At 48.0% G+C, this 23,132-nt stretch overlaps 1 protein-coding gene across 3 annotated transcripts in view; it reads left to right on the top strand.

Moving 5' to 3' along the window:
* HDLBP (high density lipoprotein binding protein) overlaps positions 1–23,132 on the top strand; it is an 86,609-nt gene that overhangs the window by 39,785 nt on the left and 23,692 nt on the right. For 2 of the 3 annotated variants that reach the window (XM_004033462.5, XM_019021992.4), the window contains exons 2-10: positions 7,558–7,622; positions 9,191–9,303; positions 11,500–11,657; positions 13,177–13,392; positions 19,381–19,587; positions 19,788–20,003; positions 20,606–20,812; positions 21,028–21,135; positions 22,688–22,792. In XM_004033462.5, coding sequence (XP_004033510.1) covers positions 9,228–9,303; positions 11,500–11,657; positions 13,177–13,392; positions 19,381–19,587; positions 19,788–20,003; positions 20,606–20,812; positions 21,028–21,135; positions 22,688–22,792 — 1,293 coding nt within the window. In that variant the 5' untranslated portion in view covers positions 7,558–7,622; positions 9,191–9,227. Of the gene's footprint in view, positions 1–3,167; positions 3,303–7,557; positions 7,623–9,190; positions 9,304–11,499; positions 11,658–13,176; positions 13,393–19,380; positions 19,588–19,787; positions 20,004–20,605; positions 20,813–21,027; positions 21,136–22,687; positions 22,793–23,132 lie in introns of those variants that run through there. The other variant, XM_031007186.3, reaches the window with a different exon arrangement.

Raw genomic sequence — 23,132 nt, 5'->3', positions numbered from 1 at the left:
TACGTACCTATCTATAATTTAATTCCCTTCAAATTTTATTGTTGATATTAGTATAGGGTCACCACTTGTTTCACTTTATCTAGGTTGCTGGTTTATCAGTATTCCTTCTTTCTGGTTTCTCTGGCTTTCATTTTCTTGCTGAAATATGTCCTTTAGTAGGTCTGTCAGCAGGGATCTATTGGTAGTAGTTGCTTTATCTTTGAATATGTCTATTCTCATTCTTAAATGAAAAAGAATCCTTAAATCCAAGTTGACAGTTATTTCTTTCGTCATAATTTATATATAGCCATTATCCTCTGGTATGTATTGTTTTAAGTGGTCTGCCTTTGGTCTCATAGTATTCTTTATGAGTAACCTGTCTTTTCTCTCTAGTTGCTTTTAAGGTCCTGCTCTTGTCTTTGGTGCTCTGAGGTTACTCTGTAGTGTGTTTTGATTTGGATTAGTTTAAATTATCCTGCTAGACACCTTCTCTGTCTTTTTTGGGATGAGGGAAGAATGTTGTATCATTAAATCGTAGAATTTTCTCAGCTATTTTAAAAAATGTTTCTTCTCTGTTCTTTGGATTTTTTCTTTTCTCTTTTTGTTTTGGAACTCCAGTTATAGACATATGTTAGAGTTTCTCATTCCATGGTTCTTAGCTCTTTCATTCGTTCCATCTCTCGATTTTTTTCTAAAATGTCACCTTTATGTCTCTTATGCTTTTTTATTGTCTCAATCTTAGTTCTGTCTCCCGAAGTTCTTGAGTCTAATCCTACTTCTAATCCATCCTTCCTTCTTTTTGAGCTTTGGGCTTTTAGCCTCTCTACCATTTGTGCTGATCTGTGGGTATCCTTTTTAGCCTGGTATGAGGTTTATTCTTTCCTGAGGCGGGGTGGGGGGGAATTGCTTTCTGTTTTGTTAATATCTCAGTTTGGGCTAGGGGTTCCTGGACAAATGGGCTTGGTTGTAGAGTACTAGTCCATTGTCCCTACAGCTCAAGAGATGCTTCTATCTGCCAGCTCAGGATAGTCAGAGAAAGCATCCTGTAGTCCCCTCTACACTAGTGGGCTTTTCTTCTTCTTTTTTTGATCTACCTATCTTCTGGTAAGTGTAGCCCTTTTGGGGATCATGACTTTATGGAATAGGAGGGTATCTCTTCTCACCTCCTACCTTGAGCAGACCCAAACTTCTCCCCTGTCCCTTTGAGGGCTGAAAACTCAAATGTCACAGACAGGCGTTCACACTTCATTTGGTCTGAATATTGCTAGCCATGGAATTTCTAAAATTTGCTTCTATGAACTATTTATTAGTTTCAGTGTGCTAAGCCTACTGGGAGGAAATGCTGGTTGTGAGCATCAGCACAGAAGCATTCTGGACGGTTATTAGCACAAAGTTAACATATGATTTTGTAATATCTTCTGCTAACAGTGTTTTTAAAACTAACTCTTTACGGTGTCCTGTGTACTAGGTACTGTGCCTGTGCTGACTACTAGCTTTATTGGAAGTTCCTTGACAGTGGACCGAATCCCTACCCCTTACTCTTTCTCCATCTCCCTCTGCAGTGCTGAGCCCTCAAAAACAAAACAGCAACAAAAAACACACTTGCACTAGTTGCTGATTGGTTAATCCCCACGGAAAGGTTACCAACAAACCACAGCAGTGACACAGAAGGGAATGCCTATTTCCACATCTAGGGAGGCCCACCTGCCCAGTTCTGTGCTGCTGACTTAGAGCACGGCTTTGCTAATGATATCCTTGGCTCCTTCTCTGCGTCGAGCCGCAGGTGTTCTCTGCCTTCTGTGATTCTGCTCCCCTCCCTAGGTGGTGTCATGAAGTGCATGGTGTTTCTGCTGGCTCCTAGGCTTCTCCCCTGACCTTGCACATACAGTTGCCTGCTCCACTTCCCCACCTGCCCAGTCAGGGCATCACACCCCCTTATCCATCCAGTCTTCCTTGAATTGTACCCACCTCAGTGAGGGCGCTCTTCCCAGTCACTCAGGCCAAGAACCTGTGCCTTTCTTAACTTCTTTTACACCCCTCTTCTGGTTAATAAGGAACTTCTTGGTGCTCCTTTCCGAATATATACCAAATCTGGCCATTTATTTCCTCCATTATGCCCACCATAATGCAAGCCATTGTCATCTTTAGACTGAACTATAGTAGGCCTCCCCTGCCCTCCCCTCCCCTGCCACTCTCCACTTAGTGTCAGTGTTCCACGAAAAAAAAAAACACGTCTGATCCTGCCTTCTGCTGCTTGCAGCCCCCACCGAGCTCCCACCATCCTCAACAGCACCCGTGGCCCGGCTGCAGGCTGTGCAGACCTGACCCCATTCCCTGGGTAAGGCTGGCTGTGCCCCTACCTCTTCCCCTGTGTGGGACGGTCTTGTCCCCAGATACCTGTAGTTGATCCTGTGCCCTATGCAGGATTCTGTTCACCTGCGACTTTGCCAGAGGTTCAGACTGACATCTCTACAGATTGCTCGACTCCCTTTATACTCTTAAAAGAAACAGTGGCAGTTATCACTTAGTAAACACAATGGATGCAGAAGTGACAAGTCCTTCCCGGAGGGTGGAGACCCTGAGAGTAGGGATTCCGTTCCGCCCAGTCCTGCGTATCCACCGTGGGCTCAGAGGCCACACACCGGTTCTTTTGCGTGTATACATCTATGTAGAGATGGAGCCATAAGTAATACACGCTTTAAAGGAAGGGGATTTTACATTTTGGGGGGGAGATTAAGTTGATTGCCAAGGAATCGGGTGGGGATAGTTTATAAACGTGAGGGACGTAAGGAACAGACACGCAGGAATGAGGGAATGAAAGCCCCGGAGCCGCCTGGGAGCCTCACTGCGCTGTAGGACCTCGTGCCGGTGTGGCCATCCGTTTACGATGTGGTGGGCATCCTTTGAGGTTTTTCTTCTGTGATTTTGGGGAGGTGGGCGGTACTGGTGACATCTGCTTCCAGAGCAGCCGTCCTTCCTGCTCCCTTTCTGGTCTTCGGTTGTTTCCACTCGGGTTCTTGCGGGGCGCGCTCCCTCTGCTTTCTGGAGGTGATTAATTTCCCAACTCCTCGGCACCGCCTTCCCCACCCGAAAAAAGGATGCAGAACCACGCCTGCAGTTGGGTGGGCCTCCCGGGTGCTGGGCGGCCCGGGGCGGCGGGGACCCCAGCGGCGGGGCGGGCGGGCGCTGACGTGTCCAGGCGGGATTGGGCCGCCGCCCTATATAGCAGCCGGGGCCCGGGCGCCGCGCCTCGGAGCGTCCCGGCTTCTCCCGCGCGGCGGGCGAGTAAGCCAGCGGCAGGACCAGCGGGCGGGGGCCCACGAGTGAGCGCGCAGCACGGGGCTGGGAGGCCTGGGCGGGCGGGCGGACGGGGCGGGCGGGCTGGCGGGGGTGGGGGGTGCTGCTGACGTGGAGGCCTCGGAGGGGGAGGGGCCCGGGTGCCGCGGCCCCCCACCCGGGCCCCAGGCTGCGGCCCCCGCCCGCGGGTGTCCTGCTTACCGCGCGTGGCGGTTCCGGGCCAGACCTGGGGCCGGCTCCGAGTCTCTTCTGCGCGTGGCCGTGGCGCGGAGGGGCGCGCACAAACTTTCTCAAGTCCGGTGGCGCCGCTGGGCCGCTCTTGGCTGCAAGCTGGGCTCTCCCGCCTCCTCCCGGGGCTTCGGTGGGGCACCCCCGGTGCCGTGGCCGCACGGCGGGGAGGGGCGGCCGACCTGAGCCCAGGTCGCTGACGTTGGCGGGGCCGGCCCTCCCCTCCCCCGCTCCCGCGGGGGCGCCCCCCTCCCCCAGCTTGGGCTGCTCTGGCCGGCGGGGGCGCCGTGTGCGGCCAGGGTGGGGGTCCCTGGGAGGCCAGCGGGGTCCTTCCCCCCGGGTGGCGGCGGGGCGGGGGTCTGGGCGCAGGCCGGGCGGCGGGGCCCCCGCAGCACCTCCACCTGCCGCGCGGGGCCCGCGCCAGTCTACGTGTTCGGGGGTGGGGAAAGCTGCTCTTCTTGGGCCTGGAGTGCAACTTGGGCGTGCCCCAGGGTCGTGGATGAAAAATACATTACGGAAAAGTACCGAATTTGGATGAAAGGCGGGGAGGCCGAGGGGTTGCTGTCCCTTTAAGCCTGTCCCCGCCCGCGGGCCCTCGTGGCCTGTGGGAGGGCCGTGCTGAGGTGGCATCTGCGAAAGTTCCTCCATGCAGGATGGGTGCCGACTTCCAGAACTTGGTGAGAAGTGCGGAGCGGAGCCTGCCTTCTGCTCGCCAGTTGCCTGCGGTCTCTGCTAGATTTCGATCTTGTGATCTCTGAGTGGATCAGGATTTTATTTTCCCATTCTGAACTTTGGTTTGTGGTCTTGAGTAATTTTAGTTTTGGAAGAGGAGAAGTCTGGGTTTCAGCCGGAGGCTTTTTTGGTGCCCTCCATACCCGGTCCTGTCTGGTGCTTTAAAGCACTTGCGGGTCTCATTAACTGAGGCTGAAATGAAATTCTTCCTGGAGTATTACTGATAATTCTCTTCGAAGACTGTTGCCCCTTGAATATGTAGTTGGCAAAACTTATCACAAGGGAATCAACTTAATTACTTCCTCGTTTAAAAGCAAAAAAGTAGAACCCCTCATGTGAAGCCTTTTCTGTTGCTGTCAGAAGCCTGTTAAACTTGTGCTAAACTTGTAAGCACCAGGTTTCCCACGTAACACACAGCTCTGTCAGGACTCCACGTTTTGCTCTACACGTATTAGGGCGGAAAGGGGTCTTGGTTCCTGCCCTCCTTCCTTTAGTTCTAGTTCTGTTTGCTGAAAGTTAAATTCTGAGATGTGACCTTTTTTGCTTTGGATGTTTGCACTCTGGGAAACAAAATTAAAAGTCCAGGTTCAGTATAGTTTGAGGTTTACATTAGGTGGACCTGGACACTGATTGATCCGAGCTTCCTATGGGAAAAGTAGTTGGGAGAGCCAGAATCACGAAGGGACTGGGGCCATATGGGAGGGACTGAAGGAGACAGGAGATAGGGCTCACCTACCAGAAGGAGCCTTGGAGGAGAGCGGACTTGTTCTCCATGGCCAGAAAGGGGAAAGAAGTTGTAGATTTTGTCATAACTTGAGGTGGAGCGTTTACAGCCATGCAGGGGTGGACCCGGGCCCTGAGAAGGCCACGAATTTCCTGTCCCTGGTGGTATTAAGAAATGGGATTAGATTAATATCTGAGGTTCCTTTCAATCCTGATTTGGACAGTACTGTTAGATCCAGTGAGAATCTGAGATACCCGATGTTTAGCCTCTGTTCTTGGGTATCTAGGCCTGCCCAAGGTATCCTGGGAACTTCAGATAGCAAGTGGAGTTGCCTGGCGCTGTCCTGGGGTTGCTGAAAGATCCACATGGAACAGGATTAAACCCTCGTGGGTGTTGTCTGTGAAGGCAGAGCCAGGAACAGGGCGTAGCAGTGCGGGGTGGACATGGAGCTGTAGGGTCAGCTTCTTAGGTGCTGCTTTGTTGAACCAGAGGCAGGTGGACCCCTGGGCTGTGCCTCACTGGATTGGGAGCACAGAAGGAGAATGAGACTGACTTTTAAGAAAATCTCACCCAGAATTTCAGGTGGGGACAGGGTCTGCATTTACATCTGGGTCATCAAATGCTTGCTTAAAACGCAGTCTTCGAAAACAGGTTTTTGAGTTGTTTAGAAGAAAAACAAAATGTTGTTTGATGATACCAGAACCCTAGATGTTAAATGTGTCTCTAGTTGTGGACCATTCGTTACACGCTCTGACAAACTGCCACTTGGAATCTGGTGGCTAGGGACCCAGTATAGCCTGTGAAACCAGTCTGGAGTTTTCTGGAGGTCTATCTTCTGCCTTACCTGGCTGCTTGAGGGTCTGTGCACGCCTGAGGAACATGAGAGGCTCTGCTCCAGGGTCTCCCTCAGACACAGGAGTAGGTTCCCTTATGTTGAGACTCCTTTCAGTATAGGGTCTGGCTGGACTTGGCTTCTGAAGGGTGTGTGAGTGGCCTCAGAAGAGACTGACACTGGGTGCACAGTGGGGATTGGCTCATCACAGCTCTGTGCTGGAGAGTCGGTGCGGGCTGACCTGGACGGAACTGCATTTTGCAGACGTCTAGTGTGGCTGTCACTGGGCACTAGAGACTTGCCCAGAACCTAGCTCGATAAGGGGGTGGGTGTCTGGGTTTAAGAAGTGACATTGGAGCCCGGGACAACCTTGAGTGAGAGACCATGCCAGGTGAGAGTCAGCAAGCAAGCGTGGGAGGGCGGAGGGTGGATGCGGGAGACCAGAGGCAAGTGTCACTGGACACCTGTTGGGGCACCTTAGCCTAGAGTGCCCTGCCCCGTTTTGCTCCCAGACTGGACAGACACTTGGAATCTCAAGGAGCTCTTGCCGAGTTGTGAATGTGCTAATCTGACACTTTGGAGAAATTTTCTTACTTTAATCTTTAAAACTTGCAAACTAGAATTTTGGTGATGCTTTTAAATGGAATACTCTTGATCAGTTTGTCCCACCTTTCCCCTTCAGTCTTGGGGTACATCTGTGTGTCTGGTGCATCTGGGGCCCCATGGTGTCTCTGGTTTGTGGCAGGTTCCCTGTCTGACTCAAGCCCCGTATTTAGAGTTTTTAAAATACTCATGACCAAGATTAGAATCCGGAAGTACCACCGGTCCACATCCTCTGCTGGAAAGGCGAGACCCTTTAATCCAGTCTACTGGATGCACCCCCATTGCCATGAACCGCCTTCTCAGCTCCGGACCGACGTGTCTTAAGGGCAAGATTGTTGTCACGGTACTAGTAGTATTCTCCAGTTGAGTGGGGTGTTCCTGTTACTGTCATTGCTTTTCCCTTTTTAGACACATGCTTCACTCCTGTCAGCAGTTCCACCTTTTCATGGTTGAGGCGCACATGTGGTCGCCAGCCTCCCATCTCCAGAGTCCCCTAAGGCAAGGTGACTCACCCTCCTACTTCACAGAGTTCTTGGTCCTCCCCAGACAGCCTTTGAAGGTTCCTTTCAATCCTGCGATTTTATGACCTGGTTTCTAAATCCCCAGTGGATTAGAAAGGACTGAAGGACTTTTACAGGCTAACAGCAAGAAGAACAAAGTAACTGCAAAATATACGGAGAATTCTTGAAGACAGTAGCTCTTGGTCACCATAAGCGCTGCAGAGACCCCGAGGTCCACATTCTGTTGTAGGTCAGAGCCCAGCACAACAACCCTTCTTCTGGTTCAGCCGCCTAGCGGTTATGTGGGGTACAGGAAAGATGATCCAGCCATGCAAGAGAGCACCAATGGTTCTGTGAGGATTTTACTTCAAAATAGTTAAGTTTAGAAGTTTGGCACTTAAAAGATCACTCCCTCAGGTCCCTGGAATAGTTGTCCTCTGCAAGTTGGAGCTGGTTCATGTTTTATTTTAATATGTTTTGTTTCAAGCTAACGTTTTTTTTTTCTTCCAAGAAACTTGCCTGAGTATTGGTGTTAGTAACCAAAGCATAAATATCTTGACCTTTTCTGATTTTGAGGTAAAAAGATCTGAGTTGTAAAATGTAGATAAGTAACTTTTCTCTGGTTTCCTCTGTCTCCTCTCCCACTTCCCATCCCATACCAGCAAAAGCTGGCAGGCTGACAGAGGCGGCCTCAGGACGGACCTTCTGGCTACTGACCGTTTTGCTGGTAAGTTTGACCCTGTCTGAAGACTTCCTGTCCCTGGGCTGTGTGTGGACCTGGGAGCGCAGGGATGCGTATTTTCTTAGTCCTGTGTGTACCTTCTTTCTTTATATCACACCTTCAAGTTTCTCGTGGTTTGTCAGAGATGTCTCCATAGCTTCACCTCCCAGCAGGAACCATCTATAGACGTGTGTCCCTCAGATGTGTCATCTGGCTTCCATCTGTTTTTAATCTTTTATTTCTTAAATGTGAATTATGTTTATTCAGTATTATCTGAATTGGGGTCTTGCTTCTCTTTAGGATTGCAGGCCTTAACTTTTCTTCAACTTGGGGAGAGGTCTTAATTATGTTATAAAAATTATGCAAAATTCACTCCTTATTACTTGGCCTTGTTGTGCGAGTAATTGATGCGTAATTGTGTAAAGAAAATGGGTTCTTCCTCACTGTAGTAGTTTGGAGCTCACGTGGAACTGGGGAGAGGGAAGGAGAGGAAGCTAACATTCCTACCTCAGAATGCTGAATGTACCCCATTTTTCAAATAAGGGAGCTGTGGCTTTCGGAGCCCATATCCTGCTGAGCACTGTGGCTGTGCTAATCTGAGAAACTCAGCGCCCTTGGGCCAGGTTTCCCCTGCTGTGCGAGTTCTGTCCCACACCTGGGAAACAGAATGGAGGAGAATAACCAGTCAGTGTGGATCAAGGGCATTTAGCGCAATTCGTGGGTCTGTTACTGTTGCTACAAAGCACTGAGGCTGCTTTTTCCTGTCACGCAGCTACCACTTATAACCACCTGGTTAAGTCGAGATTTGGAGGTGGTTTAGTTTGGGGCCTGGATGCACCTTGCAGAGAGAGACCCCTGGCTTTTTGTAGCAACTGTCATGATGCATTTTGTAAGCATTAAGAGGTGTGTGGTGAGCAAACTGACAGAATAACCAAGGTCACTGTTAGGAGAGCAATCCTGGTGTTGATCTGTGCCTGGAGCCTGGGTCAGGCAGGTGGCAGGTTCCATGGTCCCCCCACCCCTGCGGTTAGGGGTGGTGTTGACTGTGTCTCTGTGGCCCCTGGGGTGGAGAAATGGATGCAGACTGCCCCAAGTGGAGGATGAGCTTCTCCATTACAGGCAACTTTTGAGGGGACAGTTAACCAGCTGTTCTAGGACAAGCTTGTCCAACCCGAGGTCCAGGACAGCTTTGAACATGGCCCAACACAAATTTCTTAAACTTTCTTAAAACATGAGGTTTTTTTTGTTTGGTTTGTTTTGTTTTTGTTTGTTTATTAGCTATCATTAGTTTATTTTATGTGTGTCCCAAGATCATTCTTCTTGCATTGTGGCCCAGGGAAGACAAAAGACTGGCCACCCCTGTTCTAGGACCTCCTTTACTTGCATTTTCCCCCCCTTTTTATCACTTGGTGAGAGTTTGGGTATCAGCTTACATCAGAGGTTGTGAGGAAAATAAAAAGGTATAGTTTGCTGGTAAAAAAGAGAATAAAACTTTGCTAAAACTCTTAGGTTAACAATCTCATAGATGATTGAGGGTTGTACTTTGACTTCTGATTTATTCTTCTTTGCTTTAGTGGTTTTCCCGGATTGTGTGTAGGTGTGAGATCAACCATGAGTTCCGTTGCAGTTTTGACCCAAGAGAGTTTTGCTGAACACCGAAGTGGGCTGGTTCCGCAACAAATCAAAGGTGACAGCCCTTTTATGTGCTCTTCCTGGTAATGTCTAAGGCATTGGTCCCTCTAAAGCCTTTACCAAATCCCATGCCCTTTCTAGAAGTACCTTTTGGCCCTGTGGTTGTGGGGCAGGGAGGGTCCAACATCTTGTGCACTGTTTTCGCATTGCCGTGTGTGCAGGGGCGACTGGCCAGGCGTGAGGAAATGAATCAAATACAGTGAGATTGAACATGTGGACAGCTTTCTGGAAAGCCAGCGAATTTGACCATTGGGAATTAATGCAGTCCTTTTCACAACTGCTTTCTCCTAATTGTGGTGAACTAAAATCTGGGCTGTGAAGCATCCCAGAGCATTGCTTAAGCCTGCCTTGAGGATGAAGGCTGGACCCTGGCTTCGGAGTTCTCAAACGCCACTGGCTGGGATTAAGAGCAGTGCTGTACAGTAGAATAGACTACAAGCCACGTGTACAATTTTTAGGATTCTCTGGTACTTATTAAAAGGGAACAGGTGAAATTAATTTTGATATTTTACCCCAATATGTCTAATACACTGTCATTTCAACATCTCTAATGTAAAAAAAAAAAAAAGCGGGGGGAACCATTGATATTTGAGATTATTTCTCTTCGAAGTCTGATGTGTATTTACAACGGCGGGACATTTCCTTCCATTTGAATGCCAGATTTTCATCCAAAATCCTTGATCTGTGTTTAGATGTTATAAAATCTTCATTTGAAAGAGCAGATTGTTCTGCTCCAGGTTGTTCGAAACACACTTAAAAGTTTTCCAATAACTAAATTGAGTATTAGTTCTTAAAATTAATTAAAATATAAAATTCACTTTTCCTTAGTCACACTAGCCACATTTCACAAGCTCATTTCTGGTGGCTGCTGTGTCAGGTGTTGGAACCCCAGAAGCTGCTTTGTTCTGGGGGCCTGGGGTCCTCCTACTGGAGCCAGCTTCCCTGTGAAGTCTGTGTTTCCCTTTCTAGAGAGGGAAGACTGCACTGAAAGAATGCTCCCACCTGTCCTGTCAGCGCTGTCGGGTAGATGGGCATGCAGCTGGGAAATGATGGGCCTGGACTTGGGCATGAGCCTGTCTGATTCCAGAGATCATCCCCCTGTTCTCTGTCACATCCGTTCATGGTGTTTTTCACTGGGCCTTGCTATTGCCAAGACACCGTGCTCAGTCCTGGGGATTTGGGGTTATCCAAAACAGTCACACCCTTGATTTCATGGAGATTGTGGCTAATGGCACAAACACATGAACAAATAGGGCACTATGGAAGATGGAAGTGATGATAATCAGGGAACCTGATTTCCACAAGCCTTGCTGTCCTCTGCCTTGGGCAGGGCAGGGGGAGATCAGCGGTGACAATTCCCACTGCAGTCTTTTTTTCTGAGACGGAGTTTTGCTCTTGTTGCCCAGGCTGGAGTGCAATGGCGCAGTCTTGGCTCACTGCAACCTCTGCCTCCCGGGTTCAAGCGATTGTTCTGCCTCAGCCTCCCGAGTAGCTGGGATTACAGGCATGCACCACCCACACCTGGCTAATTTGTATTATTAGTAGAGACAGGGTTTCTCCATGTTGGTCAGGCTGGTCTCAAACTCCCGACCTCAGGTGATCTGCCTGCCTCGGCCTCCTAAAGTGCTGGGATTACAGGTGTGAGCCACCGCGCCCGGCCTCCACGGCAATCATTTTTAACCTTGTATGTTACAGTGGAATATCAGAGTTTGCTTCAAAGGCAATTCTCACAGGTGGTGCTGGGTAGGACCATTGTTTTGCAAATGCAAGGGTCTGCTCTGTGCCTGGCATTGTCATAGGTGTGATTTTTTTAAGTGTGTTATTAGACTCTAGAGGACTTAAAAATTGATGTAGCAAGGCTTGCTTTCAAGGGACTCACCCCATTAGGGGAGTGGGGCTCACAATGTCTGAGCTGATGTTTACCAGGGAGGCCATGTGGATGGGAGTAGGTTCGCTGTCAGAGACTGGGAGTCTCTGGCCTCCTCTAGCTCTCACACTCAGGGTGCTGGGCCTGGTGACTTCCTGGGGCCTTTTCCCATTACTATGAGTTAGAAGAGAGGGGTGGGGGGAGTTGTCCTTGGAGCATTTGATGGTTCTTGTTTGTCTGTTTTTAAGCACTAAAACCCTTAAAAGTGTTTTTCATGTAATGCTATAAGTAGTGCTTCCTTTTAATCTGTGTTGGCTGGTCCAGTTGCCACTCTAAATTCAGAAGAGGAGAGCGACCCTCCAACCTACAAGGATGCCTTCCCTCCACTTCCTGAGAAAGCTGCTTGCCTGGAAAGTGCCCAGGAACCCGCTGGAGCCTGGGGGAACAAGATCCGACCCATCAAGGCTTCTGTCATCACTCAGGTAGAAACACCATTCTTTCTTTTAAAAATTTTATCATGTAACATGTCTATGTAAATTTTTAAATTTTTTTTCTTTTTTTTTTTTGAGACAGAGTCCCGCTCTGTTGCCCAGGCTGGAGTGCAGTGGCACTATCTCGGCTCACTGCACGCTCCGCCTTCCGGGTTCACGACATTCTCCTGCCTCAGCCTCCCGAGTAGCTGGGACTACAGGTGCCCGCCACCACGCCCGGCTAATTTTTGTATTTTTAGTAGAGACGGGGTTTCACCGTCTTAACAAGGATGGTCTCCATCTCCTGACCTCGTGATCCGCCCTCCTCGGCCTCCCAAAGTGCTGGGATTATAGGCATGAGCCACCGCGCCCGGCCAGTTTTTTAAATTTTTAAAAATTAATTGCTGTTCTTTCTTAACCTATCCTTCCAAGCGTAGAATCTGATGGAAGAGTTTCTGAACGTGCAAGATTGAGAATGCTTTGAGTAGCTAAAGGGAGAAGGCCTTCAATTTAAATCATCCCCCACCCCAGAGATGTTTCTGTCGACCACTTCTCTCATGTCCACCCTGTATGCTAGCACTCAGCAGGACAGGCACGTGGTCGGTTTGCAGGCAGTGTTTGTCAGATGAATGGGTCCTGTTTTCTGTTCTCTATTCATCATCCTACTTTCTTGAAGAGGTTAACCAGTTTCCTGGTTTTCTTTGGCTTCAGTAGCCCTTCTCTCTGCTACCTGAATTTGAGATGTTAGTGAGTTTCAAAACTTTTATATAAACTCATATCATCTGGTCATGGTGGAAAATTACCATCTTGCTGCCAGTGTCTTCCCTGAATTTTAGGCTCATGAACAGTTGCATCCCAATCCTTCCATTTTCACCTGTCTGCTATCTTGTTAATGGTTTTGTTAAATGTACCGTTGTCTACTTGGTGACTGTGGTCTCACACCAGGGTAGTTGATCCCTCTTGCTTCCACCTTGTCCCTCCTCAGTTCTTCTCCATAAAGCAACGGGAGGGACCCTGCACCATCAAGCAGAATGCCTCCTGCTGAAAACCCTGTGTTGACTTTTACTACAGGGTGGGATGGGTGATCCTCTTCACTGTCCCCCTCTGGTGTGTGCACCAGGCTCCGCCTCCATCCACCTCCTCCGCTTTCCTGCCTGTACACCCTTAGTTCCCTCACCTCTTAACATGGATAGCTGCCTCGTGCTTCAGGAAGGTGTTTCCTGGCCGTCCCCAGGGTCCACCTCCCACTTTCTCTCAAACTCTCTTCCCCCTGTTGATTTCATCACAGCACTTGCTAGCTGCCTCATTCATTTGTGCAGCTGATGTGGTTCTCTCCTTAGGATGTCAGCCTCTTGACCTTGGCGCTTTCTCCTTGTCTTTCGGCTGCTTTATCCCAGGGCTTCGAGCAGTGCCTGTGGGCAGGGTGGGGCTGCTTTGTGAGTGGATGGTGATGAACACATGTTCTTTACTCCCTGTCTGTTGGCCTTCTTTTAATCTCTTAACCTTCCCTTTTTTGATCTTTTTTGAGCAGGTGTTCCATGTACCCCTGGAGGAGAGAAAATACAAGGATATGAACCAGTTTGGAGAAGGTGAACAAGCAAAAATCTGCCTTGAGATCATGCAGAGAACCGGTGCTCACTTGGAGCTGTCTTTGGCCAAAGACCAAGGCCTCTCCATCATGGTGTCAGGAAAGCTGGATGCTGTCATGAAAGCTCGGAAGGACATTGTTGCTAGACTGCAGACTCAGGTGGGTAGCCTGAGGCCTACTTCTCCCCAGTGACTGTGTACCCGTTCCATTACCCGGCTCCTGATGCAGGCTAGAACGTCACTGGACCCTTCCTACCAGTGGGACAGTTCCGTCTTTTGGAGGTAGGACAGCAACATTCAGAGTCCCCTGGCATTTTTAGTGGAAAAACTCAATAAACTAATAATAGAACTGGGACACTTACCATTTTTGCTCTTTGAGTGAATGAACTTGAAAGTAATAATAATTTTTTTTTTTTAAGAGACAGAGTCTCACCTTGTTGTCTAGGCTCTTGTGCAGTGGCTATTCACAAGTGTGGTTATAGTACACTGTGGCCTCAAACTCCTGGGCTCAGGCAATCCACCTAGCCTCCCAGTTAGCTGGGATTACAGGCACACCACCACATCTGGCCAAACTGAAAATTAGAAGCTTGTCCCAGAGTTTGAGACACTTAAAAGAAACTGGGCTTGCTGAATGGTAAAGATGGGTGGTTCCCATTGCTTTGCTAGTGTGTTCATTAACTACACATTTCCAGGCCCCAAACTGAGGAGATTACAAGTTCAAATTCTGTTTTAAGCCAGTTTCCTAGTCTTTGGCAGTCTGATGCCAGTACTTGGACTTTATTTAAGAACATTTGTAATAAGCAAATCTCTGATGCATTTCTCCCTAAGTGGTAGCACTTAAAGACCAAGAAAAATGTAAAGAATCTTACTAAAGTGTTGCATGACTGCTATTGTACTAGATAGGCTTATTTAGGAATGGGGGTTCTTCCCATCTGCTACTGAGTCTCCTAGATCTTGTAGGAGCTGGATCTGGAGCACCCTGGAGCACGGTGGTTGGACGATGGGGATCTGATGGGAGAGGGCCTGAGGGGTAGGAGTGCAGGGTGTAGCCAGGAGGCGAGGCAGAGGAGTGCCACCTGATGCAGGTCCAGCTGTGCCACTTAACCACATGGGGGCATCGGGACAGTCCCCAACCCCAGCTGGCTTTATGGAGTTAAACCATTAAGTGTTAGGAAGGTGAAAGTGTTGCTTATAATTGTCCAGCATTGTGGCCAGTGCATAATAGGCTCTGAAAGTTTTCCGGGTGTCTGCTAGTCAGTGGATATTTGAGCTTCTGTTTTGTAATCAACACTGTAGGGGAAAGGGCCACTTCACTGAATATGTGGATCAGAATGAAGACATTGACCCCTAACACTCTCCTACTCCTCGATTATCTTCAGACAAATCCCAGATACATTATTGTGCCTTAGTTCAGATCTTCCCGTTTTCATGTATACATATATATAGTCATTGTGCTCCTAATTCATGTAATCATATTGATAGTGGTTTCTTAATATTATACCTTTTTAACCCAGTCTCTGTTTGGACTTTCCTCATCATCTCCAAGATGTTTCTTCCAGTTGGTTTTTTCAAGTCAGTGTCCAGACAAGGTCACAATGTTGCATTTGATTATAGAGTCCTGTCTCTCATTCTTTAACAGTGCTTACTCCCTCCTACCCCCTCTTTTTTTTTTTTTTTTTTTTGAGACAGGATCTCACTTTGTTGCCCAGGCTGGAGTGCAGTGGTGCAGACACAGCTCATGGCAGCCTTGACCTCCTGGGCTCAAGTGATCCTCCTGACTCAGCCCTTCAAGTAGTTGAGACTGCAGGCATGCACCATCAGGCCCGGCTTTTTGTTTGTTTGTTTTTTGGCAGATGCGGGTTTTCACCATGTTGCCCACTCTGGTCTCAAACCCCTAGGCTCAAATGATCCACTCCTTTCAGCCTACCAAAGTGTTGGAATTACAGGCGTGAGCCACACCCTAGGCTCAAATGATCCACTCACTTCAGCCTACCAAAGTGTTGGAATCACAGGCGTGAGCCCCCACGCCCAGCCAATCCTCCCTTTTTTTAATGCCATTGATTACTGGGGACCGTAGGTTTTTGGTTCTGCTATTGACGGATTATTTTTGGTGAACTGGTGTTAGATCCTAGGGGCTTGGTTACTTCCACAGTCAGCTTGTTGGGCAAGAAGACCCTGTAGGTGGTGCTGAGTCTGTGCTGTGATCGCTGGTTGTTCTGCTTTGAACTGATTTTGAGATTGATCATTAGGCTTAGGTCTGGGTCTTCCCTTGTAAAGTTCCCTATCAGTGCTTTGTGTAATCATTTTACTATCAATTGGTGATTGCCCAAATTCGTTAAGGGTTGCAAATTATGCTTTTCTAATTCTCTCCCTGCTCATACATTAGTTGATAATTCTTGTAAAGAAGAATTTTTCTTCATCAGCAGTTGGGTGGGAAGTACCAGATAAATAATCGATTCTTTGGCGCTCTGGCGACTTCAGTGTTGATCAGTGACTCTCTTTAGTGTCATTATGAACTCAGGCATTGTCCATCGTTCTTCGTGCTGGAGCTGCTTCATCTTTGGCCAGCAGGTCCCCTCCTTTCAGTTTTGTTCCCTGCAGCTTTCTGTCATGACCTATTAATATCAGTACCTTCTGGCCGGGTGCGGTGGCTCACGCCTGTAATCCCAGCACTTTGGGAGGCTGAGGCGGGCGGATCACCTCAGGTCAGGAGTTCGAGACTAGCCTGGCCAGTATGGCGAAACCCCATCTCTACTAAAAATACAAAAAAATTAGCCAGGCGTGGCGGTGGGTGCCTGTAATCTCAGCTACTCGGGAGGCTGAGGCAGGAGAATCACTTGAACCCGGGAGGCAGAGGTTGCAGTGAGCCGAGATCGTGCCATTGCACTCCAGCCTGTGCAACAGGAGCAAAACTCTGTCTCAAAATAAATAAATAAATAAATAACTTTTTAATTTCTAACACAGAAAGATGCCTCAGGCTAATCTTACGTATTTCCTTCCACAGACCTTGAGTCGGCTGTTTCTCTCTGAACTCTGAACCTTTTGAGTAGGAAATTGCAGTTGGAGACTCCAGTCTCCATAGGTGCACGTCGCAACTAGGTTGTCAGAGCTTCTAGGCTTTTTCAGAAGACAGAGCTAGGATAATTGTACTTTTAAGAAAGGAAAATCAGGCGGTGACTCTCACGCCTGTAATCCTAGCACTTTGGGAGGCCGAGGTGAGCAGATTGCATGAGCACAGGAATTTGAGACCAGCCTGGGCAACATGGTCAGACCCCATCTCTACAAAAAATAGCTGGGCGTGGTGGCGTGCTCACCTGTAATCCCAGCTACTTAGAAGTCTGAGGAGAAAGGATTGTTTGAGCCTGGGAGGTGGAGGCTTCTGTGAGCAGTGTTTGCACCACCGCAGCCCAGCCTGGGTGACAGAGTGAGAGCCTGTCCTAGAAAAGGAAAATCATGAGTTCAAAATCACTTGAAGTAATTACTTTTTTCTGAGTTTTTCTGTCATCTTGATATAGTTGGGTACATTTGTTTCCATTTACTGTCAATTTTTAAAGTATTTCAACATTTACATGCTTGCAAAGTCAATGTTATATAATAAAGTACTTTCAGAGAAATCTCCCCTGCCTGTTACCTTCACCCTGCTCCCTCCCCACCTTTGCAGGCGGCCATTCCTGGTCCTGGTTTATCCTTTGTTGTTTGTTGTTTGAGAGCAGAAGCAAAATACAGCTTGCCATACACCCTGTTCTGTGCCTTGCTTTTTTTCTTTTATTATTTTTTGGAGGTGTCTGCATATCAGTAAGTAGTGATTTTTCTCATTTCTTTGTTCAGCAGTGTAATATTCTGTGAGCGTACTGTAATTTACCCAGGCTTTCCTACTGATGGGCATTTGGGTAGTTTCCAGACTTTAGCTGTTACAAATTAATGTTACAGTAGCAATCGTGTGCATATGCTATTTCCTGTTTTACCCAGTGTATCTTGGGATAGATTCCTAGAAGTGAGATGGCTGGGTCAGAGGGTGGCTGCGTGTGGAATTGGGCCATCTGATGCTAAATTTCCTTCCTTAGGAATTAGTGTTTTGCAGTCTCATCAGCAGTATGCAAGAGCCAGGCTCGTCACATTCTTGGGTTTTAGCCAGTGTGAGAGGCAACCAAATATACTTTAAATTTGCATTTTTCTGATGAGCAAGATTGAGCACCTTTTCAATATATAAGGGCCACTTGCATTTTTTATTATCTTGAGTCATTGTTAGGAAAGTTTTTTCACTATCAGGTCATAAGAAAGTTTATCTTTTCTTCTGCTGCTTGTAAATGTGTTCTTACATTTCAGTTTCTGATCTATTTGGAATTTATTGCAAATAGGGTTGAGGCACTGATCGAGTTTCACCTTTTTCCATACGGCTTTCGAGTTGTCAGCACTATTTTTTTGTTTGTTGTAACACAGGGTCTCAGCCTGCCACATAAGCTGAAGTGCCATGGCGTGATCACGGCTCACCGGAGCCTCAACCTCCTAGGCTCAGGCAGTCCTCCTGCCTCAGCCACCCCAGTAGCTGGGACCACAGGCACGCGTCACCATGGCCAGCTAATTTTTTTTTCTTTTTTTTTTTTTTTGAGACGGAGTCTTGCTCTGTCGCCCAGGCTGGAGTGCAGTGACGCGATCTCGGCTCACTGCAAGCTCCGCCTCCCGGGTTCACGCCATTCCCCTGCCTCAGCCTCCCGAGTAGCTGGGATTACAGGTGCCTGCCACCATGCTAATTGTTGTATTTTTGGTGACCTCATGATCCACCCACCTCGGCCTCCCAAAGTGCTGGGATTACAGGCGTGAGCCACTGCGCCTGGCCTTGGCCAGCTAATTTTTAAAATTTTTGTAGAAGTCAGGTCTCACCATGTTGCCCAGGCTGATCTTGGACTCCTGGGCTCAAACAATCCTCTCATCTCGGCCTCCCGGAGTGCTGGGATTACAGGCATGCCATCACTGTCTTGAAAAGACATTTTGCTCTAGTGAACTTGAGTGGCTGCTTTTATCATGTCCTAAATGTTTATATTAACTTAGCTCTGTTTCTGGGTTTTCAGTTCAGACCAGCAGGTCTGTCTTTCGGTATACTGGTATTTCCTATGTTAATGATAATGGTTTCATGTTTAATGTCTAGGACCACTGTTAACACCTCCACCCTGCACTATTCTTTTTCAGGGTTTTCTTGTTTATTTTTGTTTGTTCTGTGTTACAACCTTTATAATCAACTGTTTGAAATTGTATTAATATTTTAAAGTTAATTGGGATAATCGCCATCTACTTAAACCTTCTTTTAGCTATTTTAAGGAGTGTTTTCTAATTTCGAATGCACGTACTCCACCTTGTGTTGGGCTTATGTCTTGCTATTTTCTTGTCTTTTTTTCTTTTTTCCTTTTTTCTATTAGAAACACATCTTTTGGCCAGGCGCAGTGGCTTACACCTGCAATCCCAGCACTTTGGGAGGCTGAGGTGGGCGGATCACAAGGTCAGGAGTTGAGACCATCGGGGCCAACATGGTGAAACCCTGCCTCTACTAAAAATATAAAAATTAGCTGGGCATGGTGGCACACGCCTGTAGTCCCAGCTAATACGAGAGGCTGAGGCAGGAGAATCCCTTGAACCCAGGAGGCAGAGGTTACAGTGAGCCAAGATCGCACCACTGCACTCCAGCCTGGCGACAGAGCGAGACTCCGTCTCAAAAAAAAAGAAACGCATCTCTTTCATTACATCTTCTAAGTAGTTGTTTGTGGAAGTTAATGTTGTTAACTTCTTGATTTCAGTCTTTTCTCCTTGCTATAAATAGAATTTCACCCAGTAGTTTTTTCAGGGTTTCTGGATATGCAGTCATGCTTCTTCCTGTCCAGCTTTTGTGGATGTTAACTCTTGTCTCCCTTTGTGGGTATATATTCCAGTGGATGTTAAGTAGTGGTGCAGATACACTTGAACTTACCCTAACCTGGGAGTCAGGGCAACCTTCCCCAAGCATGTGATGTTTAAGCTCATGCTGTTTTAATGGATGAGTTGGTGCTGCTGGGCAGGAATAAGCAAAGATGGTGTTTCTGCCAGAATGTCTTGGAAAAATATGCTCCTTCAGAACCTACAAATATTCTTGTTTTCTTTTATTCTCTTCTTGCTGTAGGCCTCAGCAACTGTTGCCATTCCCAAAGAACACCATCGCTTTGTTATTGGCAAAAATGGAGAGAAACTGCAAGACTTGGAGCTAAAAACTGCAACCAAAATCCAGATCCCACGCCCAGATGACCCCAGCAATCAGATCAAGATCACTGGCACCAAAGAGGGCATCGAGAAAGCTCGCCATGAAGTCTTACTCATCTCTGCCGAGCAGGTGAGGCCTGTGTGAGTGCCTCGTGCCCCTGCCTACCTGCTTGTGCAGACCTCACTCCCTCATGGGTTGCCGTGTCCAATGTGGACTTAAAGGCATAATGTGGTGGGGGTGGAGGGCTTGACTCCAACTCTAAAAAGCCCTGTCTTTCCCCAGTTTGTTTTCAGAGGCCTGTTCTCATCAGATCATCCCTTCCTTTCCAGGACAAACGTGCTGTGGAGAGGCTAGAAGTAGAAAAGGCATTCCACCCCTTCATCGCTGGGCCGTATAATAGACTGGTTGGCGAGATCATGCAGGAGACAGGCACGCGCATCAACATCCCCCCACCCAGCGTGAACCGGACAGAGATTGTCTTCACTGGAGAGAAGGAACAGTTGGCTCAGGCTGTGGCTCGCATCAAGAAGATTTATGAGGAGAAGGTACACGATTTAGAGGAGGCAAATCCCCATGGGCAGGAATAGAAACGAGGATTTGGGTCTGGAGATTCAGTTAAGGCCTGGTTCTGCCCCTTATCTTTTTGTCCTTGATGAAGATGCTTATTGTCTCTACACTTGAGTGACCCGGGTGAGATCGGTGCCCGCCCCCCCTTGCTGTTGAGCATCTGCCTGGCAGTTGTCCTTGCCGTCCTGGGCCTCTGGCTGTGCTGACAGGCTGCCAGCTGGGCTGCCCCGAGTCAGATGCACATCCCGGACTTGTTCACGTCTTAGATTAAGCTGTTAGCTCAGCTTAGTGAACTTTGAGGTCTGAAACGTGTTCCTTAATTGAGAGAAAGGATTGGGTGTTTTGCAGTGTTCAAGGACGAAGTTATCAGCCGGCGGGTGACTAGACTGAGGGGAAAATCCAGTCCTTGAACAGTGAAGTTTCTGGGGATTGGCTAGTCCTGATCACTTGTTGTTCACTTCTTGGGATCAGCATCTATAGTCTGGGCTGCTTTGGCTTGCTTTCTGCAGCAGTGGCCATGCCCGCCTGCCCACTTCCCACACCTTTCCCTTTGACTGCCCCTTATGGTGCTCTTATTTAGAAAAAGAAGACTACAACCATTGCAGTGGAAGTGAAGAAATCCCAACACAAGTATGTCATCGGGCCCAAGGGCAATTCATTGCAGGAGATCCTTGAGAGAACTGGAGTTTCCGTTGAGATCCCACCCTCAGACAGCATCTCTGAGACTGTAATACTTCGAGGCGAACCTGAAAAGTTAGGTCAGGCGTTGACTGAAGTCTATGCCAAGGTAACTGCCTCCGAGCATGAAGTGTGTCTCCTTTGAGTGGAGTCTGCGGGGCCTTCGTGGATGAGCTCTCGATTTGTAAATCCTGGGGCCTGGACACAGTGCGGGTGCCCAGGTTTGGGGAGAGCATGCCTCTGAGCCCCAGGTGAGCAGCCTGGCTTTCACTGTGACACGACCTTGAGCTCTGCAAACCCATGGCTGTTCTCCCATTTTCTTAGGCCAATAGCTTCACCGTCTCCTCTGTCGCCGCCCCTTCCTGGCTTCACCGTTTCATCATTGGCAAGAAAGGGCAGAACCTGGCCAAAATCACTCAGCAGATGCCAAAGGTAAGGACACGTTTTTCACCTGTTGTATTGAATTTGTCTTGTTTTCTGTCTTTCTGTTTCTGACATTGCTTTGTTGACCTTTGTACTGTGGATGCCCTTGAAAACTGGTGTATTTTTCTGAATTAACTGGCCTGTTTGACATGGTCAACTTCCGTGTTAGCTAAAGAACAGCAGAATAAATGTCTGTAGATGTCTGTACCATCCTTCTGGCCTTTAACCAGAGAGGATTGTATGTTCTTAGGTTTCATAAGTATCTTAAGAAACATGTCATTTAGTAATTATGGTGAAATAACTTCATGATACTTTGGCGGGCCGGGTGCGGTGGCTCAACGAGGTCAGGAGATCGAGACCATCCTGGCTAACATGGTGAAACCCCGACTCTACTAAAAATACAAAAAATTAGCTGGGCTTGGTGGCGGGCACCTGTGGTCCCAGCTGCTTGGGAGGCTGAGGCAGGAGAATGGCGTGAACCCGGGACGTGGAGCTTGCAGTGAGCCGAGATGGCGCCACTGCATTCCAGCCTTGGCGACAGAGCAAGACTCTGTCTCAAAAAAAAAAAAAAATACTTTGAAGAGCAGAACTTGTATACAAATTGTATTAAGTGTGAATTTAAAGCGTTCTCAGTTTACCAAAGGAGATTGTAGCCCCCAGGAAACATGAACAAAAAAGAAATACCAGAGAATCCAACCATCATATTTAATTCCTGTTTTATTTAAACTTTGTTTCCAATTAATGTTACAGTCCTTTTTAAAAATTAAATTTTTTTTATTTTATTCCTTCTTTTTAGTGACAAAGCCTCACTGTCACCCAGGCTGGGGTGCAGTGGCGCAATCATAGCTCACTGCAGCCTTGAATTCATGGGTCAAGTGATCCGCTCGCCTCAGCTTCCCAAGTAGCTGGCACTACAGGCGCCCCAGGCTAGTTTTTGTGGAGGCAGAGTCTTACTGTGTTGCCCAGGTTGATCTCAAACTTGTGGGCTCAAGTAGTCCTTCCTACCTCAGCCTCCCAAAATGTTGAGGTTGTGGGTGTGAGTCACTGTGCCCAGCCCCTTTTACTTTTTATAGCTTCATATAAGGACCAGTCTGCCTTCCTTAACTCCTTACCTGGAGGATAATAAACCAGGAACGCTGGCAGCCTTGTCTGTGTCAAGCAAGTTACTTTACCACCTTGGTACAGCTATACAAGTTTTAAAATTCCATCCATGCTCTGTCTCATTCTTTATGCAACTAAAGAGGACCAGGCCTTGTAAAAGTTCAGATGGTGCAGGAGCATGTCGCATGTCGCATGCTTTATGTTAGTGGCTTCTGTGGGGCAAACGGTGTCCTCAGTGAGCGGCAGGATTATTCGGCCACAGTATTTAGTTTCCTGACTATGGCTCCCTAACCCTCCCTTTCGACTTTGTTTGATGGCTGTGGATATGTCCCTCCCTCCCTCACATCTATGTGAAGCAGTTTGGGATCAGAAGCCGCTCCGAAGAGAGCTCCCACTGGGAGCTCAGGGGCTGCAGCTGTGCCATTCTGTTTTAGCTATCTCTTTGGTTTTGGTGTGGTAGGTTCACATCGAGTTCACAGAGGGCGAAGACAAGATCACCCTGGAGGGCCCTACAGAGGATGTCAATGTGGCCCAGGAACAGATAGAAGGCATGGTCAAAGATTTGGTAAGGTACCCCTTGGAATGTTGTGTGTGCTGGTGACAAGGGAGGCTCTGAGTTGGGCATGGGCGGTCATCTCTCGGTGACATCCCACATGTCTGGGCACAGACACCCAGGGCATCCTAGCTGGGTGAGTAATAGTTTCTGAAACAACCAGAAGCTGGTCGAAGTCCTGGAATAATCGTGGGTGGAGGAAACTTCATCTTGAAGAAGGCTTCTTTCAGGGGAGATGCAGGGGCAGTCTCCAACAATTCCTGACAGCTGAGTGGTCAGAAAAGGCAACCGTGGAGACTGCTGGGTTTTGGTTCAGCTCATTGGCCAAGTAACCGGGCGCATCCATGGACCT

Source organism: Gorilla gorilla, chromosome 11, assembly GCF_029281585.2.
Source record: "Gorilla gorilla gorilla isolate KB3781 chromosome 11, NHGRI_mGorGor1-v2.1_pri, whole genome shotgun sequence".
NCBI classification, from domain to species: Eukaryota; Metazoa; Chordata; class Mammalia; order Primates; family Hominidae; genus Gorilla; species Gorilla gorilla.
The sequence above is the reverse complement of the archived record's forward strand: the minus strand, read 5'-3'. Positions and strand labels throughout refer to the sequence as shown.